At 49.7% G+C, this 12,388-nt stretch overlaps 2 protein-coding genes across 2 annotated transcripts in view; both read left to right on the forward strand.

Annotated features, from left to right (window-relative positions):
• Positions 1–12,388, forward strand: part of LOC130253432 (mas-related G-protein coupled receptor member H-like) — a 67,936-nt gene that overhangs the window by 48,914 nt on the left and 6,634 nt on the right. The window lies entirely within an intron of this gene.
• On the forward strand, positions 272–2,323 carry LOC130253462 (mas-related G-protein coupled receptor member H-like). Its single transcript, XM_056492052.1, has 2 exons — positions 272–939; positions 1,186–2,323. The coding sequence occupies exon 2, from the start codon at positions 1,296–1,298 to the stop codon at positions 2,226–2,228; it is 933 nt and encodes a 310-aa protein (XP_056348027.1). The 5' UTR covers positions 272–939; positions 1,186–1,295; the 3' UTR covers positions 2,229–2,323.

Genomic DNA, 12,388 nt, shown 5'->3' on the forward strand with positions numbered 1-12,388 from the left:
TGAAGGGCCACGGTCAGAGTGGGGGCAGCTGCCATCTGTGAGACCTGTGGGATGGGTTAGGATGGGCAAGACATGGAGGTAGGATGAGGAGAGGAGAGGAGAGGAGAGGAGAGGAGAGGAGAGGAGAGGAGAGGAGAGGAGAGGAGAGGAGAGGAGAGGAGAGGAGAGGAGAGGAGAGGAGAGGAGAGGAGAGGAGAGGAGAGGAGAGGAGAGGAGAGGAGAGGAGAGGAGAGGAGAGGAGAGGAGAGGAGAGGAGAGGAGAGGAGAGGAGAGGAGAGGAGAGGAGAGGAGAGGAAACAGTCCAGTTGTGCTTCTTCTACGTTCTGGGGAAGTTTTGGCAATGATCAGGGAGCACTTCCCGGAATGGGCATTACTTCTGAGCAGCTCCGTGCTGCAGCACCAGCACTGCCAGAACTGCCAGCATTCCAGTGCTACCAGCACCACCAGCATCCCCCTGCTGCTGGAGGGACAATGACCCCTCAAGGAACAGAAACAAGCAATGTTCGAAACCTTTTGTGAGAGAGAAGGCAGTTGCAGAATAAGACATTCTGCAGGGAGGGAATATTTCTCATCAGGAGGAAATGGGGTGCCATTTCCCACATATTTCACTTGTAGCTTTTCACAAAAGTCATTTCCTCTGTAGCAGAAAAATTCTAGATGCACAACTCTGAGGAAGTAAAACTCTGACGCAGACAAAGACGCAATTTCCGACTCCCCCGTGACTCCACTGAGTCTGCAGGAGCAACACCAGGACAGGGCATAGAAAGAACCAGCAGGATGGGAGTGGGGAGCTCCTGGTGATCTGGACACTTTCTCATTCATATTACTGACCTGGGAGGAGCTGATTTAGGAAATGGATCCTAAAGGAGCAAGAGGTACCAGGAAGCACTGCTGATATGCACAGACCCCCTGTGCCTGCTGCTGCCCCACAGTGGACAGGTCAGTGGAATGTTTTCCTTCCTCCCTCCCCCACCTCCCTCTCCTCCAGCAGCTTCTCTGTTCCTGCCACCCTCTCCTGGTGACCGCAGTGCCCTCCCCAGGTCCACCCTCCTCTGCCCTAAGTTTCCCTTTTGTACTTCCTGCCGAACACGCCAACCCACCCACCTCCCACTCTCTACCCACAAGTCCCACTGTCCTTCTCACCTCCACATCTCACTCGTCCCCACTCAATCCTTCCTACTGCAGGAAGCTGCTCAGGAGCCACATGGTCCATCCCTGGATTCTCCAAGCACTGACTCTCATCCACTCTGACCGCAGCCAGGGGCCACACCCCACTTCCTGCAGAGTGTCCATCCATGGAGGTGACCACCATGTCCCCATCTCCTGCCTCACCCACTGAAGAAGACGATCTCTGTGAGATAGATACCACCAACGTGGCCATGTACAGTGTGGCACTGCTCATCTGCCTCTGTGGGCTGGCTGGGAATGGGGCTGTCCTCTGGCTCCTCGGCTCCCGTTGTTTATCCAGGATCAGGACCACCCTTTACATCCTCTTGACTTCTTTTGACTTCCTTCTCCTCCTCATTCTGGTCCCCTCCAGTCTGCTTTTCCTGCTGGAGGACGTGTTCTGCTCTGTCATCATGCCCATGCTGTATGTGTGGTTGGTTTTCCAGCTGCATCTGGTGTCCTGCATCATGTGGCTGTACTTGCTGACAGCCATCAGCATCCAGAGGTGCAGGTCCATTCACTGCCCGATCTGGCACTGCTGCCACCGTCCCCAGCACCTATCAAAGGTGGTGTTTGCCCTGCTTGTGGCATTCTCCATCATTTTCTTCACTCTCTTTGCCACATGGGCTTCCCTGTGTATGTCCCAGCTACCTGAGCAGTGCCGAGTATCTCTCATCTCCAGGTACACCTTTGACCTCCTGCTCTGTGCTCCTTTCATGCTCGTTTCCAGCACAATCCTCTACATTAAGGTCAAAGCCGGCTCACATCAGCAGCAACCCAAGAGGCTCGACATTGTTACCTGCCTCATTGTGCTCCTCACCCTGCCCTTCAGCCTCAGGAATTTACTGCAGGAGTTCAGCTATACCATTTTCTCATCCCACGTTGCTTTCCTGCTTCTCTGTATCTACACCAGTATCAAACCCTTTGTCTACTTATTGGCAGGGAGCTGCTGGAGGCACTGCTCTATGGAGTCCCTCCGGCTCTCCCTCCAGAGGATCTTTGAAGAGCCAGAAGAAAACCCTGCTGATATTGATGATCCCGCCATGGAAGCTGTGCTCTGAGTCTGGTCATTCCTCCTGCTGCATTGCTGAGGGACCCTGGGAAAGTGGGTGAATGATTCCTGGAGCCACCTGATGAATAAATCTCTAAAGTGTCATCCTCTCTTTGCTGGTGCATCCGCCTTTCCAGGCTGCACTGGGATCTGAGAATTGCTCCTGAGGCATCAGCCTTGAGGAGCAGCCCCTGGACTAAGCTCCTTTGCAGCTCATCAGAAACACCCTCTGCTCCTAGAAACTGCTGCTATCCAACGACCTCCTGGGTTTTATGGACAGCCTTGGAAATTATTTCACTTCTCTGAATGGCACAACATCCCTGTTCTCACACTTTCACAGAAAGCTGCCAGCCCAAAGTGTGGCCAGGATGAAACATAGCTGTGACTGAAGCCCATCCCTTGGGGCCCTGTAAACAGTGGTCCAAAAGGAGACCCTTGGAGCTCTCCTGGGCCCCAGCAGCTCTGACCAGAACCTCCCTGGGAGTGGGGCCTCTCCCAGCTGGGATCTCTCTCGTTTGCTGCCCTCGGGTGATCCCCGAACACCAACAGGTCCTGGGCCAATCCCCCCACTTCTCGAAGCTCAGCCCTTGGCACAGTGAGGAGATGCAAACAGATCCACAGTAAGCATTTCCCTGCCTCCAAGGGGAATGTCTCACATGGACCTTGCACTGGCTCTGTCTGTGTGCACACACGTGTGCATCTGCCATGGCAAATATGGGAGCAATGCTGCTCTCAGGTGTTTTAGTACCTGAGACATCTGAGTGAGTCAGGCCTGCAAAGAAGTACAAGGCATAAGTTATGTTAGATGCTGTTAAGTGTTATTCTCCTGTTGAGTGTGATAAGTTTAAGGTATAACTGAAGTACTGTTAGGTTTGAGTGCTGTAAACTTTACGACATTTTCCTTTTTCTCCTTATCCTCACTGTCCTTTTGTCACACGCACCTGAACACACAGAAGCACACACAGGGACAGTGCTTTGGTCTGCGGTTGCTTAATATTAAACCTGGTTTTATTGATATCCTTTCTGGTGGTTTTGTGCCTTCACAAATTCTTCCTCTGTCCTGGATTTGGCCTTTCTCTCAGGGGGATCAGATGGTGCAGCTAAAAGGGGAGGGGGAGTCTGTAGTCCTCAGCACAACCACTCCCTTCCAGGGGCAGGGTGACCATGGGCTCCACAGGGCATCAGCCCCTCCACGTGGTTTTTCTGAAGTCACTGAGCTGGTGGTGTTCAGCCTGGAGGAGGCAAGGCTTCAGGGAGACCTTAGAGCCCCTCCCAGCGCCTCAAAAATCTCCAAGAACTACAGAGGCCCTTTGGACAAAAGCGTGAAGTGACAAGACAAGGGGCAGTGGCTTCCCACTGCCAGAGAACAGTGTTAAGTGGAATACTGGGAAGAAATTCTTCCCTGTGTGGGTGGTGAAGCCTGGCACAGGTTCCCAGAGAAACTGTGCCTGACCCATCTCTGGAAGTATTCCAGGCCAGCTTGGATGGGGTTTGAAGCAACCCAGCCTAATGGAAGGTGTTCCTGCTGGGAAAGGGGTGAGATTAGACAAAAACAGCCACAAGTGTTCTCAAGATTGAGGAGGAGGAAGATGAGCTCTGGTGTAGGGCTGGAAGGGGTGAAATGAACGGGCCAGGAGACCAGCTCCTTCTTTACTAAAAGGCCAGCTTTAGGGAGGGAACCCAAGCGGTCAGGCACACCACTGTTGTTTCCACTGGATGACATGAAGGAGGAGGAATTCTCCTTTGCCAGATGACAGAGCTGGAGCTTCCATCCTCACAAGAGTCCCTAGGAATACATTTGCAGGCTCTTGGTCGAGGGGTGTCATGCAGACCGAGTGCTGCTGAAGTCATGGCAACACAGCGAAGAAGCTCTGGTTGGTGATTTCATCTTCTCCACTGTCTTCCTCACCTGAGAGTACAATTTTTTAGTCTTAGATGTTACACTGGCTCATTCTTTTTAGGGGTTTTTATCACCGAATGGTATCCCATGAGCACTTGCTGTCACACGCCATTTTGGAGGGGGTAGTGGAGGTGGGCGTGGATACAAGAGTGGATACTGGGACAGGGGAAGGGACAAACAGCTTGGAGTATTAACAATTTACAAAGACATAAAACGTTAACAACAAATAGTCAACACAAACAACAATTATAGTCAACTGGGTGGACACACATCAACGGAAACATCAACTGTAGTTAACTGGGTGGATAACTTGTAGAGAAAAGCTTACATCTGGGAATTTATTCCCCACAGTATTTCCCCCTCTTTTTGATTGGGCTCAGGCCCGCATCAATTTGTGGTTGCTGATTCTTTTAAGTAAAATTTCCTTAAGTTTTGGTAGTTCCCCTTGATTCGCTTTATGTTCAAAACAAAACCAGGTTTCTCCTCCAGGACATTCCCAAGTAAGCGCTGCCTAAATGAAACTGTATTTTTTTTGCAATCCAATAAACCTTCCCATCCTCTTGACAGGTGGTTATCTGTGAATGATTCAAACAACCAAGGTTTATGTTGGTGTGGACCCTTAGCAGCAACCCGAGACTTTCCCCATCATAGAGAGGGTGACAACACTTGGCACATGCAGTTTCTTTACCTTTCGTAAGGTTATTCACAAGCAGGGCTAACATCAGCCCTCCCTAGATTCTGGTATGAACCATTCTTGATCTCACCTGGTCTTGCCTCTTCAGGATGGGAAATTCTCCAGGGTTGATAGCAGAGTCTCTTCACTTTATCACCAGATTTGTTTTTGTTGGTATTTTTTCCTTTAATTTAGTAGCCCATGGGGAATACTCAGTAGGAGAAATTACTTTAAGTTGAGGTGAGAAACAGTGGTGTCTTTTATTTTTAGAAATGGTAGGAACCGTAATAAATTTGATCTTTTGAGAATATTCATAAATTTACAACAACAATTTCAAACCAGAAAATTACAGCAACCATTTCAAACATCAGCAGTAGTTATTAAAAACTCTTCAACAGATATACCAATCTTTAACATCTTTATAAACCAGTGAGGATTCTCTCAGCCATCCTCCAGCTTTTTCTGAAAAATTACTTTGAGAATTATGGGAGTCAGCATTGCAGTCCACTCGGCAGAGTCTGGTCCTCTATCAGGGGGTGGTACCGGTCCTTTTATTTGGGAGACATGAGTCCAACCTCTTTCTTACATCTGCACCACAGTGTGTGTGGTGAGCAGTACCTGGAAGGGACCTTCGAATTTAGGGGTTAAAGGGGTGCTGTTCCATGACTTAATAAGCACCCAATTTAACAGACATTAAGACTCAAGAGTACAATTTACTGAGTAAAAAGATGACAGGTTATATAATAAATAACTTAATGAAACAAACCCACAAACAGAAACCTAGAAGAGTGTTTCAAGATATTTATAACTAGCTGTCCTGGTTTGAAGGACAGTATTTGCCAAGAAAGGCAGAAGCTCCTCCTGAGATGGTGAGTGTAATCTCTCTCCCTCCTGATTATTATAATTTTTGAATCAGGGACTCTGAGGCAGAGATATGGGGATAGGAATAACAGTTCTTTACTCATATATCTAGGCAGACAAACAGAAACAACAACAGCTGTGAAAATTAACAACAAACAGAACAGTAACTCAGTTTAAGTATCTTCTTCAGCTGCAGACACTTTCTTCCTGCCCTCAGTATCAGTGATGGGCAGCGGGGCAGGGTCCAGGCAGCCGCAGAGGTAGCAGGTGAAGGCGGGGGGGGCGGGGGGGGGGAAGGCAGCAGGGCCGTGTCCCAGGAGGGAGAAGGATGGAGAAAGCGTCCACTGCTCACTGTGTGGATCATGGTGCCCAGCTGTGTGCTTGAAGGTAGCAGACTGAAGTGGAGAAGATGGCAGGGCAGTGTTCCACAGCAGAGAACCTGGATCCCGGCAATGGGGTGCCATGCGGGCTGGAAAATGAGCAGCCCCTGGACGACTCCTCTGACCCCACTGGTGAGCGAAAGTAGGGAGACCGCCCCTGCCCATCCCTTTGTCTTGAGCCATGAAGAGCTTGGGTGCAGCCCAGCAGTCTTTCTTAGCATAATAACGGGAAAAAATTCTCCTGAGAGAAGGAAAAATATAAGGGAACAAACCCCAACCACCAACATTATCCACCTTGAATTTTTCCCATGCCTACATGCTATATCAAATTAAAATCTTTAAATCATATACATACATGCAGTTACAGATTCAGGCACAGTATCATAAATAGTTCACCCTAGAACAAGGTTTCATTGGGGTATACATTGGGTCTCTCCATCCGTTTCATCACCTACCCGGTGTAACCTGGTCCTTGAGCGAAAACCACCCCACGGACAGCATTGTCTTTGCTGGAGACAGAGTCTACCCAAACTTTTTTCCTAACATACCTCTCATGTGTACCACTGGGACCTTATCTCTCCATCTGGTGTTCCCAAGGGCTCAGATTGGGCAGACCCTGCTCGGTTTGTAGAACTTCAGGTATTCAATAACCATGTGGCCTTTGGTACATTAAACTCCCAGTTCTTAAAAGTCTCCTCACCAAAAGCCTTTAAGGTGGTTTTCAGCAGGCCATTGCACCATTCAACTTTCCCAGCCACTGGTGCATGGTAGGGAATATGATACACCCACTCAATGCCATGTTCTCTAGCCCAGGTGCTTATAATGTTGTTCTTGAAATGAGTCCCGTTGTCTGACTCAATTCTCTCAGGGGTACCATGCCTCCAAAAGACTCAAGGCCCAGGATGGTGTTCTGAGCAGTGGCATGAGGCACAGGGTAGGTCTCCAGCCATCCAGTGGTGGCTTCCACCATGGTCAGCACGTAGCGCTTGCCCTGGCGGGTCTGAGGCAGTGTGATATAGTCAATCTGCCAGGCCTCTCCATACTTATATTTGGACCACCACCCCCCATACCAGAGGGGCTTCACCCACTTGGCTTGCTTGATGGCAGCGCACGTGTCACAGTCATGGATAACCTGAGAGATTCTGTCCATGGTTAGATCCACCCCTCGGTCTTGTGCCCACTTATAGGTGGCAACTCTGCCTTCATGACCTGAGGCACCATGGGCCTATTGAGCCAGTTACAATTCTCCCTTGTGTTGCCAGTCTAAGTCTATCTATGACACCTCTATCTGTGCAGCGTGACCTACCTGCTTGTTGTGTCCATATTATTCATTAACCCGACTCTTGGGAACATGGGCATCCACATGACGGACTTTCACGGGTAGCTTCTCTACCCGAGTGGCAATGTCTTTCCACTCATCAGCAGCCCAGATTGGTTTTCCTCTACGTTGCCAGTCAGCCTTTTTCCACCTCTCCAGCCACCCCACAGAGCATTGGCTACCATCCAGGAGTCAGTGTAAAGGTAGAGCTTTGGCCATTTCTCTCTCTCAGCAATGTCCAAGGCCAGCTGAACAGCTTTGACTTCAGCAAGTTGACTTGATCCACCTTCTCCTTCTGTAGCTTGTGCAGCCTTTCATGTGGGGCTCCATACAGCTGCTTTCCACTTCTAGTTCATTCCCACGATGCGACAGGAACCGTCGGTGAAAAGGCCGTAGCATTTTTCATCTGCTGGCAGTTGGTTGTATGGTGGATCTTCTTCAGCCCGGGTCACTTGTTCCTGCTCCTCTTCATCAGCGAGACCAAAATCTTCGCCTTTTGGCCACTTTGTAATTATCACCAAAATCTTCGCCTTTGGCCACTTTGTAATTATCTCCAAAATCCCAGGGCGATTCCGGTTGCCAATACAGGCGCGCTGCGTGATGAGGGCAATCCACTTGCTCCATGTGGCGTCGGTGGCGTGGTGGGTAGAGGGAACCTTTCCTTTGAACATCCACCCCAGCACTGGCAGTCAGGGTGCCAGGAGAAACTGTGCTTCCGTGCCAATCACCTCTGAGGCAGCTTGAACTCCTTCATAGTCAGCCAGGATTTCCTTCTCTGTGGGAGTGTAATTGGCTTTGGACCCTCTGTAACTTCTGCTCCAGTATCCCAGGGATCAGCCCCGGGTCTCACCAGGCACCTTCTGCCAAAGGCTCCAGGACAGACCATGGTTCCCAGCTGCAGAGTAAAGCATATTCTTTACCTCTGGTCCTGTCCTGACTGGGCCAAGGGCTACTGCATGAGCGATCTCCTGTTTGATCTGGGTGAAGGCTTGCTGGTGCTCAGGGCCCCAATGGAAATCGTTCTTCTTGCGGGTGACCAGGTAGAGAGGGCTCACAATCTGGCTGTACTCAGGGATGTGCATTGTCCAAAAGCCTATGGCACCTAGGAAAGCTGGTGTTTCCTTCTTGCTTGTTGGTGGAGACATTGCAGTGATCTTATTGATGACCTCAGTGGGGATCTGGCGCCGTCCATCTTGCCACTTCACTCACAGGAACTGGATCTCTCGGGCAGGTCCTTTGACTTTGCTCTTCTTGATGGCGAAGCTGGCTCCCAGCAGAATCTGGATGATCTTCTCTCCCTTCTCAAATACCTCATCTGCCATGTTCCCCCACACACACAATGATGTCATCGATGTACTGCAAATGTTCTGGAGCCTCACCCTTTTCCAGTGCAGCCTGGATCAGTCCGTGGCAGATGGTGGGGCTGTGTTTCCACCCCTGGGGCAGTCTGTTCCAGGTGTACTGCACACCCCTCCAGGTAAAAGCAAATTGAGGTCTGCACTCTGCTGACAAAGGAATGGAGAAAAATGCATTGGCGATGTCAATGGTGGCATACCACCTTGCTGCCTTGGACTCCAGCTTGTACTGCAGCTCCAGCATGTCCGGCACGGCAGCGCTCAGCGGTGAAGTCACTTCATTCAAGGCACGATAGTCCACAGTCAGTCTCCATTCTCCATCAGATTTGCACACAGGCCAGATGGGGCTGTTGAAGGGTCAGTGGGCTTTGCTGACCACGTCTTGGCTCTCCAGCTCACGGATCATCTTGTGGATGGGGATCACAGCATTTCTATTTGTCCGGAACTGCCAGCAGTGCACTGTCAAGGTGGCAATTGTTGTGTGGACACTGCTGAAGGCCTAGGCACATTACAGCTAGGCCTTTTTCTCAAGTTCTAAGTATTTTTCTCAGGCCATGAAACTTTCTCTGCCTCAGCTAGGATTTTTCCCAAGCTAGAGATTCCTTCTTTATTGTAAACACAAGAGAAAGAATCATAACAGAGATAAACACCTGCAAGATCCCTGAGAAAGCCAGGGACAAGATGTGTCTCTCTCTCTCTGACCAATGATCTGTCTGTATTTTGTTTTGCACGAACTGCCTTATTTAAGGCACTGGCGTCTTTTAATAAATTGCTCTTTTTTGCTCTTTCCTGCACCAAGCAAGAGAGTGTCTTGTTGCTGTGTTTTCTCACTGCTCCGTAATCCTTCCACGGCAACACTGTTGCTCTGTCACTTTCAGGAGTCCTACTGCAGATGAGTTTTCTGACAGTCCAGGCAAGGTGTTCAACTACTTAATGCTCTTTGCTGCTAGAGCAGGTATTCCAAAAGCTGACCTCAGTCCCTTTGGGTTTTTGTAGTAGCTGTTCCTGAGGAAGTCTATGCCTAGAATGTGCGGTGCCCCTGGGCCACACTTTCCCAGTCAGGCTTACCTCAGCTTCCAGCAAAGTGAATTCTTGTGATCCCCCCGCCACCCCAACAATGGAAACGCTTTCCTTCCCCACATGTTCTGATGGTATCAGGGTGCATTGTGAACCAGTATCAACTAGTACTCTATGTTTCTAGGGCTCTGATGTGCCAGGCCATCGGATCCACACTGTCCAACAGATCCTGTTATCCCATGCCTCTCCCTGGCTAGAGGCAGGGCCCCTCTAACCCTGGTTATTATTTCCTTCCTGGGCACACATAGTAGAGGTTCCTTCAAGTGGGTCTGATAGATTATCTTCCCTTCTACAATACCCTGTACCTTGGTTATGGGAAGTTGAGGCTACTTTCATTTTAGTGCAGCTCCCTTGGTTAGCATTTCCCTCCCTGAGTTGACTCACCTGTGCTGCCAGGACTGAAATGGGTTTCCCGTCCCATTTTCCCATGTCTTCCCCATGGTCTTGCGGGAAGAACCACTCAGCTCATGGGGTGTACACTCTCTCCCTAGCGAGGGGGTGTTGGGCTCTAAATTTGGGGCTTGTGACTCACTCTGGTGCTGCACTGATCTTCCTAATCTCCTCCCTCACCTCCCTCAGCCCCTCTTGGAGGCTCTTGACCAAGGCAGAGACATTGGTCTGTATCGGGCCATTCATCATACTCTCAAAATTTCTGAGCTTGTCAACAACAGAACCCACTGTCTCCCGGTTGTTATCAGCATTAATCATTGCAGTAAAAGTGGTATATTTAGATGGCCTCAGGTTTGTCAGATTCCACAACATCTGCCCTGTGCACCTGACCTTGTCAGGGTCATTGTCATGCTGTCCATCCCTCCCAAAGTGTACCTTTAATATCGCCATTTCTCTCAGCTATGGTGGTGCTCCTGCATTCTCTCTCTGTGGACAAACCTCTCTCTCACACTCATTAAAAGCCACACCCAGAGGGAAAGGGGGCCTGGCTTCCTTACAAATACCTGATCCATACCTGAGTCCTGGGTCAAGGATCCCAAATTCCTTGCCTCAGTACCATCTAGTTGCACACCTGTTCCCATAAGGTCCCAGACCCGGAGTAACCAAGTTGTAAAAGTCTCACAACCACGTGCCACCCGAACCAGGGTAAGCGCGACCACATGATGCCACCTAATGAGGTTTCTATATTGTTGGGGGTTGAGTGTTTTCCTGTTGCTGTGTCAATTTAAAGAATTTTTCCCATTGTCATGCCAATGGAGCTGGCCGGTTACACCGCGGATCTTTGCTGACTCTGGAGAAAAGGGGCAGGTGGGATCAGCTTGGAGAGGGGCTCTCATGCTTCCGGAGGGGACTCGTGTTTCCGGCGAGCTTGGAGGAGGATCCCCCCGGTCTTGGAGCCACGCGGCCGAAGGCAGGAGAGCCAGACCCTCTGCGATCACCTGCCCTGCATCTGCCCCGCTGCAGCCTCCTGCCTCTGCGGACACAGCGAATCACCCGGACACCAACGGTGAGCGAGGAGCTGCCCGCTCCAGCCGCTCCCACCCGAGATTGGCACAGCCGCAGCCGCCCACTCCCACCTTCGCTCCTGCTGAGAGAGCGTGCCCACAGCTAAAGAAAGGTCTGGAACCGAGTAATCTGTTCTGTTTTGTTAGTAATTTTAACAACTGCTGTTGTTTCTGCTGGTACAGTTAGATATATTAGTAAAAGAGCTGTTATTCCTACCCCCTTATCTCTGCCTCAGAGTCCTTGATTCAAACGTTTGTAATATTTGGGGGGAGTGGAATTCGGGTCTCTGTTTCAAAGGAAAACTTCTGCCTTTACTGGCAGACACTTGTCCTTCAAACCAAGACATATATCCAGCACACAAAAATTAGGCCACTTAAGAACTGTTATTCCTTTTATCTCTCGATGCCCTCGTGCCCCACATTGGGAGCCAAAATCTGTCCTGGTTTGAAGGACATGTGTCTGCCAATAAAGGCAGAAGCTTCCCTTTGAAATGGAGAAGGTAAACTCCCTCCATCCAAATTATTATAATTTTAGAATTAGGGGGCTTTCAGGCAAAGCACAACAGTTCTTTACTAGGAAAATTAACATAGAAATACAGTATTGCAAAGAACAATCCTAAAACAGTGACAGAGTCAGAATACAACCTGACACCCCATCAGTCAGGATATTGGTAGCAGTTCAATTGAATTGTGGCTACAGTCCTCCTGCAGTGGCAGATGTGGTTCAGCTGAAACAGTGATCCTGTAGAAGGGTGCAGTTTCCCTCTGAAGGCCCAGGGATGATGTGGAAAGGTCCAGTTTTCTTCTGGAATCCAGTGGAAAGAAGGTATCTTGGTGTCCAAAATCTCAGTTTTTATCTAGGTAGGAAAGACTTGGCTCCTCCCCCGGGCTGCAGCATCGCTCAATGGGATGATGTGATTTTATCTTAATGGCCTTAATGACCCAGCAGCAGATGATATCTTCTTGGAGAGAGGATGGGTTGTGGAAAAGATAAAGATGGTTGCCCCACCAGGTCTTAAAGATGGACCATTAGCAGATAATATGTGCCACGGAGAAAAGGGTCACTGCCCCACCCGGCTTCAACAGATGGTGATAGAATACACATTTCTGGCCACATCCTGTATTGCAACCCAACACAGCTTCCCACTGAGA

The sequence above is a fragment of the Oenanthe melanoleuca genome, chromosome 5 (assembly GCF_029582105.1).
Source record: "Oenanthe melanoleuca isolate GR-GAL-2019-014 chromosome 5, OMel1.0, whole genome shotgun sequence".
NCBI classification, from domain to species: Eukaryota; Metazoa; Chordata; class Aves; order Passeriformes; family Muscicapidae; genus Oenanthe; species Oenanthe melanoleuca.

Bases quoted from the DNA above. Each gene is read 5' to 3' on its own strand.
- LOC130253462 (XM_056492052.1), top strand. From the start codon at position 1,296: ATGGAGGTGACCACCATGTCCCCATCTCCTGCCTCACCCACTGAAGAA.